The sequence below is a fragment of the Oreochromis aureus genome, linkage group 3 (assembly GCF_013358895.1).
Source record: "Oreochromis aureus strain Israel breed Guangdong linkage group 3, ZZ_aureus, whole genome shotgun sequence".
NCBI classification, from domain to species: domain Eukaryota; kingdom Metazoa; phylum Chordata; class Actinopteri; order Cichliformes; family Cichlidae; genus Oreochromis; species Oreochromis aureus.
The window spans coordinates 44,600,913-44,626,910 of NC_052944.1; the positions used below are offsets into that span (position 1 = coordinate 44,600,913).

Consider the following 25,998-nt stretch of genomic DNA (forward strand, 5'->3'; position numbering starts at 1 on the left):
ATATTGAATATTATGCTAGTATTACAGATAAACATAAAGTTTTTAATGTGGAGTACATATAAGTAGTTGGGCTATGATAATGTAATAGTTTGTTGATTGAATAGTTATTAATTTGTTATTTCATCATTGCAACATGGTTTTATTTGAACACTAATTTGAATAATACTTGGACAGAGAGGGGTGGAGTGCTGCTCCAGTGTTTTGAGCAAATAATCCCACAGGAACAGGAGTCCACAGCAAACAGACAGAGAGGGAGGAGGGCCAGAAAACAAAGGTTGGTGTTGATTATTATAAAATTAAATTACTTTTTTTTTTTTAAAGTTTCATTTCAATTCCAGTGTATTTTGTCAATTCTACAGTTTTATGTCTAACTGTGTCATAAAAAGTTGATTTATAGTTTTGAAATCATAAGACCTGTTAGGACTTTTTTGACTAAATCTGTACAAGGTGCTTTATATTTTGAGAATATAATAAGGCTTTTGAGTCAGTGCATGAAAAACACCCTGAACACTGGGGATGGACAGTCTATAAATATTTAGAGGTACCTTAATTATGTTGCAATATTAATATATTCTGATCTTTATGTGGTGGCTCACTTACTCTCACTTATTTATTAAAATTTAACAAGTAACAAAGAAGGGAGCCAGTAGGGGAAACACAAAAGCTATATGTGTCAGAGTTTTTTCAGCAGCATATTGAGAAAGAAAATGAAACACATCAGAAATAATTCTTGATGGATATTTGAATTTTAATGAAATGTAAATACATAGCTTTACATATTCCCTGATACTGAGGAAATATGTCATCACAGTAGATCACAGTAGAGCTGAGACAATGACAGATGGTGTAGTTAATGCCTCTGGTTTGTTTGAATTTACAAAACTCTGACTGATTGAATTTATGTTTATTCCAATGATTTGGTTTTTTTTCCCTTCTTTTTATTCCTGCTGTCTTATTATTTGTCTTACCAACTGCACAGTTGGTGTGTAGCAACGACAATTTTGTTGTACATGTACAATAACAATAAAGATCTTTTCTATTCTTTTTTCCCTTAGATGTCTGCAAACTCATCATTATCCACTCAGTCCACTTTGGATCTGCACCTGTCCTCCATGAACACCTCCCTTCCATTATACGTGTACTGTCTCATCTCTAAACCAAGCTCCTACATCTATCGTGCACTGAGCATCACCACCACCATCCTCGTCCTCCCCATCTGCATCCTCATCCTCCAACATGGTCTCCAAGAATGGAGGAAAAAAGGCTCCACCTTCATGGAAGTACTGAGTCACTCTGACTGCTTCACCTACAACATCGTCATCATGGACCTATTTGCTGTCTTTGGGTGTATCTTTGGCAATTGTGGTAGTGTCATGAATAATTTAAACATGTTATCCTGGGCGTTCTTTCTTTACTCTATCTGCTGGTTTGGACTGATTTTCTTTTACATGCTGACTTGTGTGGAGCACTACATGGCTGCTGTTCATCCCATCACTTATCTGAGCTTAAGGAAAGAAAGATGGGTCAGAATCAGGAATATCAGCATAGGCTGTGTTTGGCTGCTTTGCTTTGCAATAGCAAGTTTTATAAAGATAAATGATATCATCGTCTCCGTCGTGAATTTTTGCCTCTTGACATTGTCTTTAATCATCTCCTCCTTCTGCAGCCTTTCTGTTCTCCGTGTCTTAATTCATTCAGGCCCAAGAGAAGAGAGCAGGAACAGGGACAGGGTTGACCAATCAAAGAAGAGAGCATTTTACACCATTGTGACCATACTGGGAATGCTGGTGTTGAAGTTGGTTTTCGATCTGAATTGGTGTGTAATGTATATTACAGGAGGACTTAATGGATGCATGTTAATGTCATGGGATGTCCTATTTAATCTTCCCAGCAACCTCTTGTTGCCTCTGCTGTTTCTATACAGAAAGGGTAAAGCTGTGTGTTGGAAGAACAACACACAATGAGTATAAATTAGTGCAGTGTTGGGGAGTAACGGAATACATGTACTGGCGTTACGTATTAAAATACCAAAATATGAGTAACTGTATTCCGTTAATGTAACCGTTTAAAAAGGTGGTATTCAGAATACAGTTACTTTGTTGAAATAAATAGATTATACGGTGGTCTTTTCCTGTTTCATATATTAGGCTATGCTCTCTCTATTTTTGGTAATTCCACGCCAGTGGAAACTCAAACAAAACACGCACTAAGAGGCTGTAATGCCTGTGTCTCAATCTCGCGGCCCATGTCACCTCTACTTGCGGCCCTCATAATGAAGTGGAGAAATATTTTTTTTAATTATTATTACAAAAATTTTTAATGTGAGGGCAATAAGCAGAGTGTTAAATGGCCTCTATTTGTAGAGCGCTTTACACCATATTCATTCAATCACCCACCGACACACTCGTGATAGCAAGCTACGTTGTAGCCACAGCCACCCTGGGGCGCACTGACAGAGGCGAGGCTGCCAGACACTGGTGCCACTGGGCCCTCAGCAGGTGGAGAGCCTCTGATGGTTTATTGTTCTGTGCCATGATGCCAGTGTTTGTGACTCCAAAGCAGAATCCAGGGAGAAGAGACCAGTTTATAGATTTTATTTACAGGAATCAAGATTTTAATAGCGCTTGAGCTCTATTAAAAAGCAAAAAACAGGTAAGAAGTGTTAAGGACCAGGGCTGAGGTTCTGCTGACTAAACTATCAAAATAAGAGCATGCTGACATGATTGGTTAAACATGTTTGAGTGGCTGTTCAAATACCTGCAACTCCTAATATCTGTGTGTGGAATGCTGGTTGTTTATTTCAGGAATCCAAAAGACAAATTCTGTCTGGTTTCCTCCGTGTTATTAATTTGAGTTGTGAATAAAAATAAGATAAAGATACCTGTTTAAACTGATGTCTGAAAAAAGTGTTACAGCGGTTTATGACCATTTCATTTTTTTCACTATTTGTGCAGTAAATATTTAATGGACTGTTGAGCTGAAACAACCTAATTTTAAAAGATGATTCTGTTGGGTCTTAACTCAGACCCCGCTGTATCCAGGATTTATTCCCATGAAAGAAAAACAAGGCAACAGTGTTCGATCGATTACTTGCGCAAGGGAGGCCTCTCATCTGTGTCCAGCACGACAGTGACCCCGATGATGGCCTCCTCTCGCTGGCTTTTATTGAGAGACAGTTCACACAAAACACAGCAAAGCAACGCCCCCATGGTTCTAAGGCATTGTATGTTTATGTGTGAACTTCTATATGTAAGTAGGAATGTGTGTGTGTGTGTGTGTGTGTGTGTGTGTGTGTGGGTGGGGTAGACCTCCTGCTGACCAAAGGGTCATAAACGCAGGAAGCTTACATCAAAAGAAGTAGATCCTCCAGATAGGATGTATCTGCAATAAAACATTACAGCCCCCTACCCAGAACCCCGAGAATCTGGGGGGGGAGGACAGTGGAATCCCTTCCATCAGAGTTGGCAAGCATAAAAATGACAAACATTTAACAATTCACTCTAACATTCCCTCTTGTTTTGTGATTTTTATGCTCCAAATTATTCCTGTGTAGTATATTCTTATCCATGCACCTCTTGCTTGACAATTTCAGCGCAGGAGTCATTTATACACAGGCTTCTGTCATATCATTCATGTCAGTCAATTCATATTGTTCTAAAAGTACATAATTAACAAATGTATTAGAAATCATCTTAGTTCGCATTGATCTTATACACGGTAAAATGCATCCTATACATAAGCAAATCAAATGTCAACAGTCCAAAAACAGGAATTAATATTTTCAAAGGAAGATGCCACCAAGGACCAGACATTAACCAAGCTATCCAGCCTTGTGATGCATCTACTCCTGTCGTGCGATTCATTATGTATTCCTGCAAGTAAACAATTGAATGTAACAGTCAAAAGGAATAATCAACATACTCAAAAATCATATGTCACTACAATCCAACTGTATACAGACATAGACATTCAAACACATCAGTTGACTTTATCGTTTGTCCATGTGGCTCTCAGCTAACTTCAAAGCTGTAGCCTGGTCAACACCCTTCTTTATGACTCCAATCAACCCCCAGATCATTTCACTATAGGCATCCTGTGGGGGTTAGAGTCAACTGGTAAATTATCCGCATTTACAACTCTTCTCCTGTCCTGTTGTCACCACAGGAAAAGCTTTGTAAAGAAAATTGGATCAAGGTGTTTTGATCTTCTTGGCTCACAACCTCAACCAGCTTAGGGAAGTGTTCATGATGTAAATGTAGACAAAAGGCTTCTCTGTTTGCATCCTTCTTGCAGAGGACACAAAGAATACGTGATGTTGCACAAATTTCATGGTAAATCTCCAACTTGGACTAATCCATTGCCCTTCAGTACACATAGGCAACTGGCCTGTTTCCAGTTCATTTAGCTTTTCAATGTCCTGCAGCAAGTCAGATACTTTGAGTCAGACTATCAAGTCTGTCGTACCAGAGCAGTTCACCGTCCCAGCTACTGGTGAATCAACCGTCCATTCAGGTTCAGAAGTTGAAAAGTTGGCAGTGTTCCAAATATGTTTACTCCTGGATGTGTTGCCAAGGCAACCAAACAAACTGTCTCGCTCTCAGTGATGCTATATGGCCACAGTCCAGAAGAATGTGTAGCCAGTGGCATCACAAGCATAGCCATTGGTCTCGTTCTTTTGTGTGAGCGGTTGTGTTCACAAACTGCCACCAGTAGTTGTTGAAAACCCCATGCGGGTACTGGGTGTGATTTGCTCTGTCCCAGTGCGCTCCTGTCATCCCACTCTGGGTCCACAGGCACAAGAAGGCGCACAGCACATTCCCAGCCATTCTGATGAGTACCTGTGGCTCAGTTGGTTTCTTCACCGGATTGAGACGAGGGGCCCTGGAGGCTTTCCCCCCCCTTTGTACCCGGTCTTCCTGCCACAGGTCTCAAATTACCCCGAGAATTGTGCTTGCAACATATCATACATGACCTGCAAAATTTTTTTTTTAAGGGTATTTAATCTTAAAGTATAAACTACTCATCTCCCTCCTGTTGCGACATGGCAAAGCCCATGGCGCAAAATAGCAGCAGTCTTATACAACTTCTAAGGCAGTATTGGTTTATCACACAGATAACAAACACCATCCTGCAAGCTCGCTCCTACTGTAATTCACAACTGTTTCCCTGCAGTAGGTGAGTGGCCCTGCATGTCTACCAGTGCACCTCGCATAATAGGCAACGTCTGGTGGTGTTGCATTGCTAAAATGTTAACACCATGTTCTCCTAAAGTCACTTCTTTTGTGATCTTATCTGCAAAAGCACTCCCTAATGCAACTGGATCTTTCCTCACATGTGTGCTACACATTTGCAACCGGCAATCCTACTGGGTAAAAACTCTGCCTCCAGCAGATTTTGCAAGAGTTTGGCGTGTTCTACAGGTTTCCCTGTAGAGGCTGTCACACCTCATCTCACCCACTGTACTACAAAGAAATGTAATGTAGCAAATGCATACTGGCTATCAGTGTATATTGTCACATCTTATTTCTCTACAGCTTTACACGCTCCCGTTAAAGCAACTATCTCTGCTGCTTGAGCAAATATGAAACAGGCTAGTTGTCCTGTACAGATAACTTTCTCACTATCTACTACAGTAAACCCTGTTTTAGCCTGTCCCTCTACTGTTGTAAAACTCAAACCATCAACAAACCAAACCTTTCCCTCACCAAGTGGCACATCTATTAAGTCATCCCTCGGCTTAAACTCCTTCTCTACGTGGTCTCTACACTCATGAGAAGTGCCCTCTTCTTTCGTTGGCAAAAGGTTGACGGATTCAGAATTGTGCATCACTTTATGGTAATATGTATGGTTGTGAGAGTAACAGTAACATTAAAGATAAGCGTTCGTAGGTGACAGAAATGTAATTTTAGTCTGCAGTAGTAGACATCTACCTCGTGTGGAACTAACAGTGTCAAAAAGGTGAAATAAACTATTTCCTGGAACATTGCACAGCTTAAGCTGCTGCACATACTGATCTCATGCATGGAGGTAAAGCACAAGCAACTAGAGCTAATCTGTTAGGATAGGAAGTTACTGGTTTCACTTGTTGGAAAAGTGCTGTTAGTTATTTCACAGTCACCTGGCATTTGTGCTGTTCACAGAACCACAAGTCCATCGCTGGACCTCCTCTGCGCTGTCACTTTTGGAGCTTGGCACATTCCCTCAGGTTCTCACGATTCAACGTTGCTGAAGATTTTAAAGGCAGAGCACGTCGTACACCTTAGTTGTCTTCCTCAACGCCAACGCCGAAAGTCTTTCAGCTTATTTAAGATTTTGCTGTGCAGAGTCTCCTCATGACGATCTCCTGGAAGCCCAGTAGCACAGCTCTCTGTGCTGAAGGTGATCTCTGATCCTTCTGAAGCCTCTCTCCAGGCTTCAGCTCCCATCTTATGGACGATCTCCTCAGTCACTCTTTCTCGTCATGGCACCTCACGACATCTGCAAATTAAAAATGACACTCTTCTCGCCACATGGCTTCCGCCATGTGTCAACTCCCCAATGAGACATGTACAAGAATGTGGCACAGTCTCCCTAAAACAATCTCCAGGGTTTGTCCCTTGGAGCAGCTTCACTCCAACCTGTAACCCTGTGTAAAAACATTAGTCAGCAATTAAATCTTTAGCTTGTTTAACTCCCAGCTCCACCTGGAGCCTGTATCCTGGAAGACAAAGTCTTTAAATCAAACTTCACATTTCCAACAAACTATAGATCATACGAGTAATAAAGTATTCAGCATAAAAGACAAATATCATGTGCAAGTTTTCTCCAGTCATTAAATCACTATTATTATTATCATAATGTGTCCCAAATCATGAATCATCCCAATTTATTCCACAATTTAATCGGTGACTTTCCTTAAGTTTGTCACTCCACTCATTTTTATCACTGTGAGCTCAATAGTGGCCAGCTAATGAGCCCCACATTCAACTATTCTGTAACCACTGCACATTTGTTCAATTGTCACTTGTCTGTCTGTGCTGAATCCTTTACAAGCACTCTTAAAGAAAAACAAACATTAACACACAGTTCATCCTGGTGGTCAGGTGTTGGCCATCCAAATTCCAGAGGAGCTGTGAATGGTCATAAAGTTAACACTCTACTGTGAGAAAAACACAATATATCCCACACTGTATTCACTTCTTCCCTGTAATTTTCAACATTTTCTCAACAACACAGTGTAATTTCATCATCAACACACAGCCTGTAACCACAGTTTTCTTCACACAAAATCTCAGTAATCCTGTGATAGAAATCCTGCTATAAATCACATGATCAAATCACATGATTAACCATCTGCTGTAAAAAGAAAGGTAAATGTTAGCGCCATGCGCATTCAGTATACACTCTTTCTCACAGTAATCTCTGTGAGCAACACAAAGTAGTTAATGACACACCCATGGTAAATTCACAGACACAGAAAATTTTAAACTAAAAAGGTTAAATTTGCAGAGTTCACATAGTCATGTGACCCATGTTTCCTCCTGTGTTCTCCTTCTGCTCCTGCAATAGAGACACACACAGAGATACAGCCACACCTTTGCCAGGTGGGGGTTAACTTCACACAATGGTGTTAAGTCAGTCAGTCTTGTCAGCTTTTGTCAGTCAGTTTTTCCACTCATTTTTTTATTTGCTGACAGCAGAACCTCTCGTGACGCAATAAGTTTCTACTGCCAGCAATGACGTCATTTCAAAAAAAAAAAAAAAGAAAACTTTAGAATCGGATTCCGTCGCTGAATCCTTTTTTGCAGGGACTTGTTTTTTGATTGTCCCAAATAAGTGGCTTTCTCCCAAGCCCATTTTAATTTTTGGAGAAGCTCACTTTCGCAACAGTTTTCTCGACAACGAGTCGTATAGCGCTTCTGTTCTAATCGTGCATCTCTGCTCAAACAGAGATCATCAAACGAAACCTTCAGTGCACCATGAAAGTAACAAAATAAAAAGAAAGGAAATAAAATAAAGGAAAGCAAAGGAAAGAAAGGCCTTGTTTAAGTCATGACACGTGTTTTTCATGCCAGGGGGATAAATCGTAACAACCCATTTGGCAGGCTCAACTTAATAACAAAAGACAAATCAACAGCTAGATCAATCTCAAACATTCATCCAATCAGCCATACACAACATACAGCATAACCCTGTTGTCTCATCACATAATAAGTTTCTTCTCATGTAACCAAATGTGTGCCATGGTAAAACTTCTTCACACACCAGAAACTCACAAACAGCTCACTCATTTAAAACCCCTCATCAGCATTCTGTTTTCCTCTATGATGCAGTCATCTGTCCTCCTATAATATTCAGTCCACTAGTCTATGTATCACTTTCATCTTACTAGTGACTTGGACAAGATGACAAACAGAATCTCATGCTTAAGATGCTGTCTGGTCTTCATGAGTATCATTTATTGTGTATATGCATGTAGGGTTAGTATAGTTAATGTATTTTCTGTATGTTTTTGTGTTCCTCTCATCACATTTTCATTAATCTCATCACTGCTTAAAACAACACACATCTCTCTCTCTCTCTCTCTTAAACTATCCTTCTCTCAAAACAGAAAGTAGCATTACAGCTGTTTCAGGCTGAGAAACACCAAACACTCTTCGTGTTATCATTCACCACATAACTATGTTATTTCTTTGTCCGCTGGGCAGGTGACCTGCAGAATCACGTCTGCCCCAGCTGGATACCTTTTCACACACACCGTGACGTCAGACACTCTCACACTCACTTCTGCTTAGAGCACAATTTCACTTTATTCTTCAACGATCCACACACCACGTGCTGCCCAATAAAAAAACTTTGCAGTGTATTTCATCCTCTTTCAAGGCAGACTTACTCAGTTTAGTCTCCATTACAAGACAACAATCAGCCACACTCACGCAGACCACGCCTGGCCCGCACACACACAACATAGGCCTATCGCTATGCGTCTGCACGCACAGCTCTCATGGACCTGCGTCCTAAACGCACAGTCCAACCGACTCCCGTGCTCGCGCGTGAAACCGCGCAGCTACGGAGCCGCTTTTTTAGTAGCCTGCGACCTTCCCGCACGGCTGGCGCACTCCCGCTCCTGCGAGAAACCGCACGGTCACGTAGCCTCTATTGTTTTAGGTTCGCGTGTAACCCGCGCAAACCAGCGCCCCCTGGACCCGCGTCTGCCCGCGCAGTCTCAGTGACGCATAAGGCCTTTTCTACTCACTGTTCGTGTTGTTTTCGCTCATGGGAAGAGTCTCTGGTTCCCGCCAATCGCCATCCATCCCGAGGGAGTTCAGACGCAAACTTTCCGGCCTAGAACAAAGCAAAGTACTAGGGCTTTCATCAATCGTCCCAGACGATGGCTGCTAGCAGACTGCGGTGGCGCCCTCTCCTCTCCTCAGTGAATGCGATGTGTTAGGCTCCAGCTCGGAGGACCAAATAAATGTTGGGTCTTAACTCAGACCCCGCTGTATCCAGGACTTATTCCCATGAAAGAAAAACAAGGCAACAGTGTTCGATCGACACTTGCGCAAGGGAGGCCTCTCATCTGTGTCCAGCACGACAGTGACCCCGATGATGGCCTCCTCTCGCTGGCTTTTTATTGAGAGACAGTTCACACAAAACAGCAAAGCAACGCCCCCATGGTTCTAAGGCATTGTATGTTTATGTGTGAACTTCTATATGTAAGTAGGAATGTGTGTGTGTGTGTGTGTGGGTGGGGTAGACCTCCTGCTGACCAAAGGGTCGTAAACGCAGGAAGCTTACATCAAAAGAAGTAGATCCTCCAGATAGGATGTATCTGCAATAAAACATTACAGCCCCCTACCCAGAACCCCGAGAATCTGGGGGGGGAGGACAGTGGAATCCCTTCCATCAGAGTTGGCAAGCATAAAAATGACAAACATTTAACAATTCACTCTAACAGATTCCTTTATTACTGGCATCAGTGGATAACCTTTTAAACTGGTGTCTATTAGACTTTTAATTTGGAAGATGTTCCTGATAGGTTTGTAGCATAAACCTATTTGCTGGAACTGCAAGACGATTCTGCTACACTAGCAAAAAGCAAGACGCAAGTCACCAGAGATCTTTGTGTTGCTCGTGCACGAGGGAAACCCGACTGGAGTCGAGTGTTGTTCCGCCTACTTGACCTCCGTTGGACTCTCAGGCAGGTTCCCTGTAGTTCCCGTTTATTGTGGTTACATGCATATGCATAGGTTCATTAACATATGACATCGTACTTAGGTGTACATGTGAACAAAGAGTACCAGTGTGTCCATAGTATAGGTATGTGTGTGTGTGTGTGTGTGTGTGGTGCTAAAATGTGACCCTGTGAAGACTCCCCAGACCTGCTGGCGCCAGGGAGTCCAGCAGTTCACTTAAACAAAGGGCTCTTATGCTCAAACAGATACAGAGTAGGTGTCCTCCTATAGTATGAATCAGAAAGAGAAGGTAGGACCTCTCTCGTGACCTTAGGCTGTGTGTGTGCATGTCAGAACACTCTGGAAGGCACACAGAGTCTTTACAGACTGCTAAGGATCAAACCTCTATCAATCTACAAACAGTTATATACTTCTAAGCATAAATGACAATAATAATACATAAACCCAACAGTTCCTTTTCGAACATTAAAAGTATTTCAACTTGGGATGCTATTCCCAGGCTTTTAATGTGAAATATTCAAATGAAGTGTGAACTTTTCCACAGAAAAAAACATTTAGCTGATCTTAAATTTCAAACAACAGTGATTCACAGCATCATAGTTAGATAATTAAATATTTCTCACTAAATGAGCACAAACTGAATTTCATCAGGTCTCCTAAAAGCTGAATGACGGCCTGAAAAATGAGGAGAGTCCACAGGATTTATGATTAATGAGCCGATGACTGGTGTTCTCCCCACTAAACACATGAAAGCACCCATGTTTATTTTTTACAGGAGAGAGATCAGAGAGCTTCAGAGGCTCTCTGCAGTCTGCACTCTCAGAAACTCAAACTCTTCTGTCTGGACCATCAGCAGCCAGTGTGTGTCGTCTGCAGAGACTCAGAAAAACACACCAACCACAGATTCAGACCCATCGATGAAGCTGCAAGACAACAAAGGAAGGAACTTCAGGAAACTCTGGAGGCCTTAAAGAAGAAGTTGAAGGTTTGTGCAGAACCTCAAGTAAAGTTTGCTAAAATAGCAAAACACATTAATGTCCAGGCCCGACACACAGAGAGTCAAATTAAGAAGCAGTTTAAGAGGTTTCGCCAGTTTCTAGCAGAGGAAGAGGAGGACAGGCTGGCTGCAGTGAGGGAGGAAGATGAGCAGAAGAGTGGGATGATGAAGGAGCAGGCAGAGGCTCTAAGCAGAGACATAGCTGCTCTTTCAGACATAGTCAGAGCCACAGAGGAGGAGCTGAGAGCTGAAGACGTCCCATTCCTGAACAACTACAAGGCTGCAGTGGAAAGAGTCCAGCGCTGCCCCCTGCTGGATGATCCACAGCTGCCCTCAGAAGCTCTGTTAAACCAGGCCAAACACCTGGCCAATCTGACCTTCAACATCTGGAACAACATGAAGGACATGGTCTCCTACACTCCTATCATTCTGGACCCAAACACTGCTCATCCAGAACTCATCCTATCTGAGGATCTAACCAGTGTGAGACGAGGAGATGAACAACAGCTTCCTGATAACCCAGAGAGGTTCGATCGGTTCTACTCTGTCCTGGGCTCTGAAGGCTTTGACTGTGGTAATCACAGCTGGGATGTTGAGGTTGAATATAGCACATGGTGGAACCTGGGTGTGTTTGCAGAGTCTGAGAATAGGAAGGGAGACAGATTGTCTGGATTATGGAGAATAAGGTTCATTTCAATTCAATTCAATTCAATTTTATTTATATAGCGCCAAATCACAACAAAAGTCGCCTCAAGGCGCTTTATATTGTACAGTAGATAGCACAAAAATAAATACAGAGAAAAAACCCAACAATCATATGACCCCCTATGAGCAAGCACTTTGGCGACAGTGGGAAGGAAAAACTCCCTTTTAACAGGAAGAAACCTCCAGCAGAACCAGGCTCAGGGAGGGGCGGGGCCATCTGCTGCGACCGGTTGGGGTGAAAGAAGGAAAACAGGATAAAGATATGCTGTGGAAGAGAGACAGAGATTAATAACAGATATGATTCGATGCAGAGAGGTCTATTAACACATAGTGAGTGAGAAAGGTGACTGGAAAGGAAAAACTCAATGCATCATGGAACCGATGATGTTTTTTTTGAAACATATAATCATTTTTGTTTAGAAGTATATAATCATTGTAGGTTGAGGGAATGTCTCATCCTAGGAGGTCTGCAACAACCCTGTGTACTGTGAAAAGGTGAGTACGTTCACTCCTCTTTCTAGGTGTTCTGGCATAGATCACACACCTCCTAAGGTCATGAGAGAGGTTGTATCTTCTCTTTCTGATATATGGTATAGCAAACACACGTATATCTGTTTGAGTGTAAGAGCCCTTTGTTTAAGTGAAATGCTGGACTCCCTGGTGCCGGCAGGTGTGGGGAGTCTTCACAGGGTCACCCTTTGACCCAATACACACACACACACACACACACACACACACACACACACACCTACCTATACATAGACACACACACATGGCTGAGAGTCCGACGGAGGTCAAGTGGGCGGAACAACACTCGACTCGGGTCTCCCCCGTGCACAAGCAACCCAAAGAACCTGCCGACTTGCGTCTTGTTTTGCCAGTGTAGTAGAATTGTCTTAATGTTCCAGCAATAGGGTTGTGCCTAGATAACCCTCAACGTATGACTCAACGTCAGAGGTTTGCACCTTTTCTGATGTCACGCTGTACGCCACATTATTGTTTACATGAGATGAAATTCTACATATCACACAGATATAAACAAAATACTGTCTGCAGTTTTACATGCTTGCATGTACACATGCAGTCACTGTCCCTTCATTTAGAAAGACGGAGGTGTCAGAGTGAACTTCTCCATTCAACACAGATGCTCCCACAACCTAAATACCTACGTCGGTTTTGAATAAATTTGTTTTTTAAATTACAATTATGTATGCTTTATGTATTTTGTTCATTCCTGAGTTCAGGCTTCTTGACTGGCCAGAATTTCTACATGGCTAGGATTTGGCATGTTCTTGACAGAGTTTGATGTTTACATGTGGACAGAGATAGTTTTTTTTTAAACTGCAAGTGTGGATGGGATTTTTTTTTTTTTTAAATACCTGTGTACGTGTGGACGTAGCCTTAATCTGTTATTGCTATTGTTTTTAAAATTTCTTCTTGGAGCCACTGTAACCCACATAATGTCCTTAAGGATAAATGAAGTATTTTAATTTTGATTCTGATATAAAACAATCAATTCTCCAATCATTGACTAACTGATGAATCACTGCAGCTCGACTACAGCAACTACAGAATAAAACCACTAACTAGACTGATGTGGACTGGTGCCAGCAGAACTACCTCCAGATAAACACTGGAAGGACCAAGGAGCTGGTGGTAGACTTCCGCAGGCACAAACATCCTCCACTGCAGCCACTAAACATGAAAGTTACAGACATTGAGGCTGTGGATAGCTACAGGTACCTTGGTGTTCATCTGAACACCCTCTACAGAAAAGGGCAGAGCAGGCTGTACCTGCTGCAGAGCCTCAGGTGTTTTGGAGTGAAAGGCCCAACTCTAAAGACCTTCTATGACTCTGTGGTGGCCTCAGCCATCTTTTGTGGTGTGGGGGCAGCAGCATCTCCACTGGGGGGACAGGAAGAGACTGAACAGGCTGATCCGGAGGGGAAGCTGTGTTCTAGGATGCCCTCTGGACCCAGTGGAGGTGGTGAGTGACAGGAGGATGGTGGCTAAGCTGTCATCCTTGTTGGGTAACATCTCCCACAGCATTCAGGAGACTCTCGCTGTGTCCAAATTCAGGGGTAGCATGCTTCGAAGGACCCGCCCTACCTGGTCCACGTAGGGCGGGTCCTTCGAAGGCTGGGTAGAACAGATGTGAGCAGCTATGAAATGGGACAGTCTGGCCTTCACATTTGTGTCACCAGTTGTCTCACGGAATTTAATCAACTCAGCCATCTGCTCCTTGCTCCCTAAAATATTACGGGACATTGGACTAAACTCGCTAGCATCTCACACTTCTGTTTAATCAGTTTTCTGAAGTTACCTAAGTGACTTATATATCATGTTTAACCTGAGCAGCGAAGCATCGCCGCTGGAAACAGGAATTGGCTGGGCTGCGCTATGAATTCTGGGACAGGCTGGGCCACGAAGGCTACACCCGAGCCATCCTTCAAATCTGGGGAAAAAAATCTGGGAGCCTATCCCAGCAGCTAGCCTATATCTAATTTATATATGTCATTTTTGCTGCTGTAACTTTGTACTGTCCACTTTCTGCTGTGACACAACAAATTTCCCCAAAGTGGGACTAATAAAGACTTATCTTACATCTCTTTAATAAACTCTGCAGTGGCTCCATAATCTAAAAGCCGAAGTCCAGCATAGAGCGGCTGAGTGAATGTGGTCTGGACTCTGTGGAGGAGAGTCATGGTTTCAGAGACGCTGTAGAAAGACAGAATACCTGCTCTGTGATCCAGGTACACTCCTACTCTGGAGGACCGAGGACCTGAGAGGACAGTTTGGACTTTGTTGTGTAAAAATGTATAACTGTTTGTGTAAGAATATAATGCCCAAGATTTGTCATTGTATCCAAGAAAACATTCATTTAGGCCAGTTTTTCTGCTGATATTCTTGTATGCAACTGCTACACAAACTCCTCTTCCTCTCCACTCCACCTCCCAGTAACAACATTCAGTCAGACTCTCTCTACTCAAAACCTGATAACATCCAGTGAATCTGTCTGGATGATCAAAATAAAATTGTTGTTGGTTCATAGATGTTACTTTTCTGTTCCCCTCAGATAATAACAGATGTGTGTTTGCTGTGTTTGGATCCAGTGTGATTTCATGTGAATATTTTAAGAATTCAGCTCTGGTCTTTGGCTCTGGTGGTGACAGTAAAACATCCACTTCAGTGACTGTCAGTGAGATGTTTGTCCATTCCTCTCAGAATGTCCTGTAGTTTATCTCTGGTCTCTGACACAGCTGCTGTCACATCCTCAAAGTACCTCAGAGGACGAATATTGATGCTGGATGAGTGTGTAGACTCACTGAGTGCTGACAGTGAGGGGTAGTTGTGTAGAAACTGGTTGTGATCCTCTGTGTGTGAGAGCTGCTCCAGCTCGCCGCCTTTCCTCTTCAGCTCAGCGATCTCCTGCTCCAGCTTCTCCTGAAGCTCTTTGACTCGACTCACTTCAGTTTCCTGCTGGGATCTGACCTGCTGCTTCACATCAGAGCTTCTTTTCTGGATGAGACGGATCAGCTCAGTGAACATCTTCTCACTGTCCTCCACTGCTTTATCAGCAGAGCCATTGATGGCCTCCACCTCCTGTTGAAGCAGCTTCACATCTTTCTCTCGCTCCTGGATTCTCTGCTGGATGTTTAGTCGTCTCACCTCGAGCTCCTTCTGCTTCTCAGTCCTTTCTGCTGCAGCTGGGACTGTTTCATGGCCTTTATGTTCATCCATTGTGCAGAGATAACAGATACTCTGCTGATCAGTACGACAGAAAATCTTCATCACCTCATCATGACGAGAGCAGATGTTCTCCTGGAGCTTCTTGGAGGGGGCCACCAGCTTGTGTTTCTTTAATGGAGCTGCATCATAGTGAGGTTGGAGGTGTTTCTCACAGTAAGAGGCTGGACAGACTAAACAGGACTTGATGGCTTTCAGCTTCCTCCCAGTGCAGACATCACAGGCCACATCTTCAGGTCCAGCATAGCAGTGATCAGCTGGAGCAGCTTGGAGTCCAGTCTTCTTCAGCTGCTCCACTAAAGCTGCTAACATGGTGTTTTTCTCCAGGACAGGCCTCGGTGTGAAAGTCTTCCTGCACTGAGGGCAGCTGTGGATTCCCTTCCTGTCCTCTTCATCCCAGAAACTTCGAGCTGGTGGGTAACACACATCTCCAAAAACGTCGGAGCACTTTTGCAAATATGTGATGTCTTGATAAACCGAGCAGATATTTCAAGTTTACACAGCTACATTCTCACCTGAAAATATGTTAAAAGTTTATATTGTGACCCAGAAAGAGTAATAAGAGTAACATTAAAACTTAGTAGCAGCCGCCTTTGCTGGAAACTGGAATTTGCTGGGCCGCGCTAGGAATTCTGGGATATGGTGGGCCACGGAGGACACACCCGACTGATCCTTCAAATTTGGGGAGAAGGAGGATGCATTTGTCGGCTGCATTCGGACGAGTCTATGAATTTGGACAGCCTTCGTCGCGTCGCTGTGACGTAATCGGCCTACAAATGCGGCCTCAGGAGGATGCAGCCCATGAATTTGGACACCCCCACAGTGAGTGACTACTTCGGCAATAAACTAGGTAGTGAGTACACAGAGAGTGTGCTTTAGATGAAGCGCGTGAAGAGTATACTATGAAAAAAGGCGGTATCTAAAAGTTTTCAATTAAATTGCTATGCAGATAAGCTACTCTAAGGCTACGTTCACACTGCAGGCGAAAGCGCATCAAATCTGACTTTTTTGACCCTATGCGACCCATATCCGATCATGGTATGTCAGTGTGAACAGCACAAATCCGATATTTTCAAACCCGACACAGGTCACTTTCGTATGTGATACTGAATCCGATGCATATCCGATGTTTTAAAAAGCGACTGCTGTTTGAATGGTCATGTCGCATTAAATCCATTTTTTACGTCACTGACACAAGACAGACGCAAATTATCAGCCCCGGAGAAGCGCCCGAGAAGACATCGCGAACTCTTCCTGGTGATCCAGTGTAGATGTTAGTGAAACTGTTGGGAAGACAACGTTGGAGAAACGTGAACATTTTATTTGTACTGTATAATCTGCAGATTCTGACAGAAATCTGAAACTATCCTTTGAAGCAGCGCTCCTCTCTAAAACAGCAGTAAGGATAATTATTAGGCCATATGTAAATAACAAAATAACTTTATAACTTAAAGCAAAATTAGGAAACGTAAAGTCCGAAACAAGTCTTTATATTAAGGGCCATCAGTCAAACAAAACAGTTTGGTCTGGGTCTAAACAGAGCGCGTTGTGTGCGACGTCATCTTTTGCGGGCCGCTTTGAGGGCCGTGAACGTTCACACTAGAGCGCGTTTGCTGTCACATTTTATTTGTAGTATGAACAACCAGACAAAAAAATGGGATTTGATCAAAAAATCAGAATTGAGCATTAAGACCTGCAGTGTCAACGTAGATAAAAACACCACTGTGTGTTGGAACAGGAAGTGATACTCTTGCTTGTTTTATTGCTTCAAAACAAGCAACAAAATCTTAAAATGAATTCTGGAATGTACAGAAGCCAGTGTAACAACAAAAGACTGGGGAAATATGGTCATGTTTATGTGTGTCTGTCAAGAGTCGGGCTGCAGCATTCTGAACAAGCTGAAGACGAGAGAGCAGAGCCTGGCTGATACCAAAATAAAGACTATTACAGCAGTCAAGCCTGGATGAAATGGATGCATGAATCACTTTCCCAAATTCAGCAGATGATAAAATGTTCTTAATGTTTACAAGGACCCTGAGCTGGAAGAAGCTGGCTTTTACAGCAGAATTTATTTGTTTCTTAAATGAAATACTGCCATCAAAGAACACTGCCAGATATTTTTGCCAAGGGAGTTCTGGACTTCCCCGGAGGGCCAAGGTCACTTTTTCCAAATAGTAAAATCTGTTTTTTTTTTATCATTTACATTCAAAAAATTTTAATGCAAACCATGATTTAATGTCATCGAGGCAGTCTAGCAAAACTTTTAAAGCGTATCTTTTTTGAGAGCAAAGTAGATTTGAGAATCATCGGCATAACAGTGAAATGAGATTTCATATTTTATGAAAATAGAGCCTAATGTTTTCCCATTTAAAGGGAAAAAAGTACTCAAGGATAGATCCTTGAGGGATCTCACATGTAAGGGGGGTGGAAGAGGACGAAGAGTCACCGAACTTGACAGAAAATCTTCTATCATTTAAATAGGATCTGAATCATTCAAGTGCAGTTCCTTTAATACCCACACAGCTCTCCAATCTTGATAACAGAATCCCATGAGCCACTGTATCAAATGCCGCACTTAGATCTAAAAGCACTAAAACGACTGAGTTACCAGAGTCAGCAATTAATAAAAGATCAGTAAAAACTTTTAAAAGCACAGTTTCTGTGCTATGTTGCGCTTTGAAACCAGACTGAAATGAGATTGTCTGAGATGTCATTAATTATCAGAAAAGCTTGGAGCTGAAGGAAAACAACTTTTTCCTGGGCTTTGGACAGGAAGGGGAGTTTAGAGATTGGTTTTTTGAGAAATGGCTGCAGTATGGTTTGTGCAAGATCAGCTGGAAGAGCGGCCTTAATAATGGATAAAACACTAGGTCCAATAGTGTCAAAGAGTTTATTTGATTATGTCGAGGTAACACATGGAGGGCTTAAGATGGGAGACTACTTCAGTCAGAGTGCACAGAGAAACAGGATCAGAGTGATCAAAAGTAACAGAGGAATACAGGGAACAGAAGGATCATAAGCTGGAGGAGTGTTATGAGACCTGATAGTAGCAACTTTATCGACAGGTGGCTTGAGACATTGGTAAGTGTGTTGTGGGTGGAGGTTTGATAAAAGAATCAGTGGTGTTGAATAAGACACGGGGCCTGTAACTGTTATTTGAGATGATATCTTTCCATTTTCTTTCTGCATTTCTGCAGGCCATTCTGAGGGCCCGAGTGACATTTTTTAACCAGGGATCTGTTTTAGGTCTAACGCACTTTGCTTTAAAAGGAGCAACAGTGTCATGAACATTTGAACAAGTAGCAATGAACAAAGTGAGCAGATGATCAGCACTCAGATTAAAGGAGTAATTGTCCGAGGGAGGACCACCAAAATTCTGATAAACAGCAGAGAAGTGTCCAGCAGTAGCAGGGGTGATGATGTGGAATTCATGCACAGGTAAAAGAGGATTAACTGGTGGACATGGCAGCAATATTTGGATTATAATAACAGGCATGTGATCAGAGAAGTTGAGCTTGCAAATTTTAATATCACATATCTGCAGAGGTTTTTGGGGGGAGCAAACATGAATGTTAAAATCCCCAAGGATTAGAAAGCTGTCAAATCGTAGCAAGATCCCAGATAAAAAGACAGAAAAGTCTTGAATGAAATCCTTGTTAAACTTGAAAAAGGCGATCAACAATTGCACACAGCACCGGCGAATCCAGATCCAACACAAACAACTGTACTTCAAAGCTGCCATTGGCATTTAAAACAGTTGCAAGACCTTCGCTGTGACCAGTTTCCCACGGGGAGTTTAAAAAACTGGGAGTGAGAGGGGACGAGTTCAGAGAAAGGGCTTAACTCACCAGGATTAAGCCAAGTTTTAGTCAAGAGTGAAAAATCCAAGTCCCAGGAGGTGAAGAAATCAGGGAGGATTAAGATCTTCTTAGCTAGTGATCTGGTGTTCACCAGAGCCAAGCTAATCGAGATCGGACCGGGAACTTGGGATGATTGGCCGAATGTTCTGATACATTATTGAATCAAATAAATGTTGACTATTACTCACTCTAGTCTAACAGATAAACATGAAGTGTTTAATGTGGAGTACGTATAAGTAGTTGGGCTATGATAATGCAATAATTTGTTGAGCGAGTAGTTATGAATTTGTTATTTCATCATTTGAATGCTATTTGAATAATACTTAGACAGAGAGGGGAGGAGTGTGGCTCCATCGTTTTGAGGAAATAATCCCACAGAGAACAGACAGAGAGGGAGGACGGCCAGAAAACAAAGGTTGATGTTGATTATTTTCATATTAAATTACATTAAAAAAACGTTTTTTTCAGTTCCACTGTATTTTGCCAATTCTGCAGTTTTATAACTAACTGAGTCATAAAAAGTTGATTTATTGTTTGGAAATAGGATTTGTTAGAACTTGTGCTCTATAAACACAATAGTTTCTTGACTATATCTGTACAAGTTAATTTATATATTTAGAATATCATAGAGCTTTTGAGTCAGTGCATTAAAAAAAACCCTGAATAATGAGGATAGGCAGTCTATAAATATTTGGAGCTGCAGGTTTTAGATGTGTCCATGATCCATTGCAGCTGATTTAAATGGCTAAATTAGCTCCTCAACATGTCCTGCAGTTCTCCAGAGGCTGGTAATGAACTAATCATTTGATTCAGGTGTGTTGACCCAGGGTGAGATCTAAAACCTGCAGGACACCTGCAGGTTTTAGAGTTGGCCACCCCTGATTTAGAGGTACCTTAATCATATTGCAATATTAATACATTCTCATCTTTTTGTGGTGGCTTCATATATCACATTTATTAATTAAAATTAACAAGTAACAAAGAAGGGCAGTAGAGGAAACACAAAGGTTATATGTGTTTTAAGTTCCAAGTTAGAGTTTTTTCAGCAGCTTATTGTGAAAGAAAATGAAACATATGAAAATAATTCTTGAGGGATATTTGAATTTTAATGTAATATAAATACCTGCAGCTTTACATATTTCCTGCTACTAAGGAAAGACTTAATGCAAAACTAAGATCACAGTAGAGGTGAGACAGTGACAGATGGTGCAGTTAATGCCTCTGGTTTATTTGATATACAAAACTCTGCACATCATTTAAATTCTTTCCACTTGTTGTCCTAATGGACAAAATAAACAGCAGCAGGTGGATGAAGCCCAGTCTGGCACATAGTGCATATTTGTGCAGTGTGAGGTAGTCAAAGAAGAAATGCAGGACATGAGCGATGTGAAGGTCTGCATTAGTGTAGAGTAATCTTAGTGGGTGATTTGTGTGTGTATGTCTACTTTATGCATGTCTTTGTCAAAATAAGTGTCACTGCTGAACAGGTTTTTTCAAGTTTGCAATTGTTTCAGTTTTTTTACCATATTTGAATTGATTGTTTTGAGGCAGGAGGTGGAGTGAGGCTGAAATATCTTTTGAACAAATAATTGCATATAGACACGTTGTTCCTGTGAAGAGAAACACAGAAGAAGTTGAGAAACAAACAGAGTGAAGGTCAGTGGAAAGTAGTCAAATTTCCCAGAAAGTCAAGTGTGAGATATATCCACCATACAGCAGCACTACCGTTCAATCTGATATGGCATAACCTTTAAAAATCTTTTGTCCCAGATGTTTCTCTCACATTTTGCATCACACATGTTCACAGATTGACAAATGTTAAACAAAGTCTTGGTGGTAAAATGATAGTATCATACACTGTATTGCATAATTTATCGAACATACCTTAAATGTAAAAATCTATTTTCCACTATTACTGAAAAATAAAACAAAAAAGTTTAAGGGAATAAACAACAGAAGTTTATTTTTTTTCTTAAAATTATTTCAAACACATAATTTAATGTAATAACTTTAGAACATTTCTATCTGATGTTTATGGATGCTTGTTTCCTCCATCACAGCTACAGACAGAGGTAAGTCAAGTTATCACCGACGGTTTTATTATTATCTCAAATTTTTGGCCATATATTGCAGCTTTTGGGTTCCATAGCAACACAGTTACTGTATAAAGCAACACAAAAAGGGGAATTTACAAACTATACAGAGACTAAACAGACAGATTTAATTCATGTTTATTCCAGTGATTTGGCTTTTTTTCACTTCTTTTTATTCCTGCTGTCTTACTATTTATATTTTATGTCTCCACAGTTGGTGTGCAGCACACCCAATGTTGTTATACATGTATAGTAACAGCTTCTCTATGTTATCCCCCCCCGCCCAGATGTCGGCAAACCCATTTTTCTCCTCTTTCGATCTGCACCTGTCTTCCATGAACATCTCCCTTCCATTATACATGTACTGTCTCATCTCTACACCGAGCTCCTACATCTTTTGTGCACTGAGCATCATTATCATCTTCCTCGTCCTCCCCATCTGCATCCTCATCCTCCAACATGGTCTCCAAGAATGGAGGAAACAAGGCCCCACCTTCATGGAAGTACTGAGTCACTCTGACTGCTTCACCTATAACATCGTCATCTTGGACCTGCTTGCTGTCTTTGGGTGTATCTTTGGCGATTGTAGTATGTTCATGAATAACTTAAACATGTTATTCTGGGCGTTCTTTCTTTACTTTATCTGCTGGTTTGGACTGATTTTCTTTCACGTGCTGACTTGTTTGGAGCACTACGTGGCTGCTGTTCATCCCATCACTTATCTGAGCTTAAAGAAAGAAAGATGGGTCAGAATCAGGAATATCAGCATAGGCTGTGTTTGGCTGCTTTGCTTTGCTATAGCAAGTTTTATAAAGATAAATGATATCATTGTCTCTGTCGTGAATTTTTGCCTTTTGACATTGTCTTTAATCGTCTCCTCCTTCTGCAGCCTTTCTGTTCTCCATGTCTTAATTCATTCAGGCCCAAGAGAAGAGAGCAGGAACAGGGACAGGATTGACCAATCAAAGAAGAGGGCATTTTACACCATTGTGACCATACTGGGAATACTGGCATTGAAGTTTGTTTGGGATCTGAACTGGTCTGTAGTGTATATTACAGGAGGATCTAATTTATGCATTTTAATGTCATGGGATGCCCTATTTAATCTCCCCAGCAACCTCTTGTTGCCTCTGCTGTTTCTATACAGAAAGAGTAAATTTGTGTGTTGCAAGAACAACATGGAATGAGTATAAAGAAGAGCACCTAGGAACATTTGCACTTGTCTCTTCCTGTAGTTCTTGCATTGGCATCATCTGGAGATCTAGCAGCCCTGAACAACCGATGCCTGAAAACTGTCTGCCCACTATTTGATTTTGAATTTTCTGGCTGTGTGTGCTCATTTTAGCATTTTCATTTTTTTTTTTTTATTTCAGTTGTTTTCCTGCCAGATTAAGACTTTGTAATAATTTCTACTTTTTCCCTAAGGTTTATAACTTTCATATGATTTGGCTTTCCACTGTATTCCTGTTGGACTGAATTTCCAAGCAATGCTGCTTTTCTTGTTGGATTATTATTATCAACACAGAACACAGATATAAGCATTTCTTTAGGTCTGGATGTCCCCGTTCTCTACTCAATTTCACCTCTCAAACAACAGAACATAATCAGCATTAGCTCAGATTAGGTTAATTAGTTATAATTCATGTGCTTTTATTATGAAGATTATTATTATAGCAAGGAGAGATCATTAGAAAGAAATAGATATGCTTTACCGATGTACAGAATTTAGACAGAGGTTTTTGGCACTTTGGCCTCTCATTGCCCATTTTGGCACAAACCAAAGCTCAGCTGTGAGTAGAGTAGGGAGTAGAGATGCACCTCCCAGAGTGTAGATGCTCTTGGTGGAGATGAAGATGCTGACTTGAATGGAGCCTGAGTGACAAGGACAAGGTGGCGATGGGGAGGAGGTGGGTTGAACAAAGACATCTGCCAGGGTGAATGACAGATATGCAGTGAGATTTGGCCTGAAGAATGCCGAGAAAAAGATGATTGGACTAGACCAGTGATGTCACAAACAGCCTGACAGCATGGGGAAGTGGAAGTGATGTGAAGTCTACAGATTTAGCCGACAACACCTGGAAGTAGACAGATGTGAGATCATAGATCTTATCGAACTTAAGCTTCATTTAATATTTGCTTTGAGTTCTTTTGCTTTGCTCCTGCTAAATTGCTTTAATAAAATATCCTGCATAAAAAAATCTAAATTGTGGACTTTTTCAACCCTCTGTGAAACAGTAAAGGTAAAATCCTGAGAACTAGTTAACATCTCATATGTGAGTCGTACAGGTTACTCCAGCCTTCTAAAAGTAACAGACCCTTGTGGTTTGCTTTTCCAAACCCGTAATTAAGCCCAGTCATATTCCAAGAGCACTGGTCTAGAGGGGGGGCTTCCGCAACTGATGGGCTTGCGAGGCTACTGAGGGCTGAGTTTATATCAGAGTAGGCAGGGTAGAAATCCAGAGAATAGAAGCAGTTAGAACTACCGAATCTCCTAATCCAGTGGATCCATCCTAGCTCTGCACTGCCTGCTGGGTAATATTCATCACAGACTAAACTTTTTACACAGAGAGTCAGTCCAGACTTCCTTTATTGGGGAGCTGGTTCAACAGATCAACAATATCTACAATTGGTAAAGCCTATATTTTATTTGAGGTGTGATGAGCTGTTCTGTTCTACATAATAACCCAAAGTGCTTTAAAGACATTTACAGTGCAGGAAAAAACAGATTTAAAAAACATGAAAAGCCGTCAGAGCTGTTTTGTTGTGATAAGATATTAATGAACAGTGGAAATAAACAAAATCACAGTCATTTAGTGGTCAGTGAAATTCAAATTTAACACAGTGATAATGATTCATAAATCATGACACTCTGCTCTCCTCTATTTAAGCACCCTGTATATGTTACAAGTATCCGTAATTCTAGCCCTGTATTTATTTGATCAGATCAAGACCGCAGCACTAACTTCAACCTCTCTGTCATTTTTTTAATTGAAATATTTATTTTGATAATTGAAACCTGAGAAAACCTGTAGGGTAGTTACGATTGGTCTGTTCTTGAAGTGGGTGGGCCCAGGTCCCTTGGTACCGCCCACAACGCCCCTGTAGATGTTACAAATATTTTTACACATTTGTAGCAATGGAAGGTTTTTGGAAGAGACTATGATTTATGAAGTGAAGAGATCTGTATGTGGAGAATGATGAATTCCAGTAAAAAATAAAGCAAACACCTGTTTTTATACCTCATTCAGACATACTTTAAGATTAAAGGCTGCTGACTGCACTATAACTCTATAAAGCGATGTTTTCAGTGAAGGCTCATGGAAGTCTGTGTAAAGATCTGCTCATGTGATCACAGACACAGTGAGTATTGTGTTTCCTAGACCACAACTGATGACGTCCTGAAGCCTTTGTAGGGGCCAAAATGTATTTTCCCAAGAAGCACACATAGTTTGATGAAGGACTTCATGGTGTGGTGCCAACAGAGTGGGATCTGGTCAGTTGTTCATATCAGGTTGTAAATAAATCGTGGGTGTATGAGGGGGGGAAGCCTCTGATGGTTTATTGTTCTGTGCCATAATGAATCCAGAGAGTAGAGACCAGTTTATAGATTTACAGGAATCAAGTTTTTAAAAGAGCCAGAGCTCTATTAAAATATTAAAATATGGAATTGGAATGCTATTCCAAGGCTTTTAATGTGAAATATTCAAAGGAAGTGTGAAATTTTCCATAGAAAAAAACATTTAGTTAAACTCAAATTTCAAACATCAGTGTTATAGTTTAATAGTTAAATAACTCTCATTATATGAGCACAAACTGAAGTTCATCAGGTCTCCTAAAAGCTGAAAGAGAGCCTGAGAAATGAGGAGAGTCCACAGTATTTATAATTAATGAGCCAAGGACTGGTGTTCTAACCACTAAACACATCACCTGTGTGTCTTTACCTCCATTCCAATCCCACTGTTAACGAATCTGCTAAACCACCAGAAAAATGTCCCTTTTGAACGTGAAGTTTATGCAGCATCATTGACTTTATTTTCTAAGATTTATAAAAGCTTTCACGTTGTAACTCTTGCAGGTGAAGTGGAGCCAAAAAAAAAAAAAAATGCTGGCAGGTAAACCTCTGATCTCTGAAATGAAAACCACCCTAGTTAATGAGTGAAGCGACAGCCTTTATTGAGACTCCGCCCCTCACGTGACTCACGTGACGCAACCCAGGAAACAGGATGTTATTTTTCCTCAGTAAAGAGAGACGCACAGACGATCAGACTGAGTTCAGATCCAACTAGCAGCTTTTACAGAGTGAGTCCAGCTACAGGAGAGAAAACTGGAAAACTCCCACACTGCTGCTTACAGCTGCTGACGCTCCACACACTGAATCTGAGTGTGAGAAAAACTCCTGTCTGCTGTTTTCAGCTTCACTC

At 41.4% G+C, this 25,998-nt stretch overlaps 1 protein-coding gene across 1 annotated transcript; it reads right to left on the reverse strand.

Annotated features, from left to right (window-relative positions):
• Window positions 1-15,249: 15,249 nt before the first annotated feature.
• On the reverse strand, window positions 15,250-15,942 carry LOC120438198 (tripartite motif-containing protein 29-like; the record flags this gene model as incomplete). Its single annotated transcript, XM_039608652.1, has 1 exon — window positions 15,250-15,942. A coding segment is annotated over one exon (693 nt), but the record flags the coding sequence as incomplete, so codon positions are not given.
• Window positions 15,943-25,998: the final 10,056 nt, after the last annotated feature.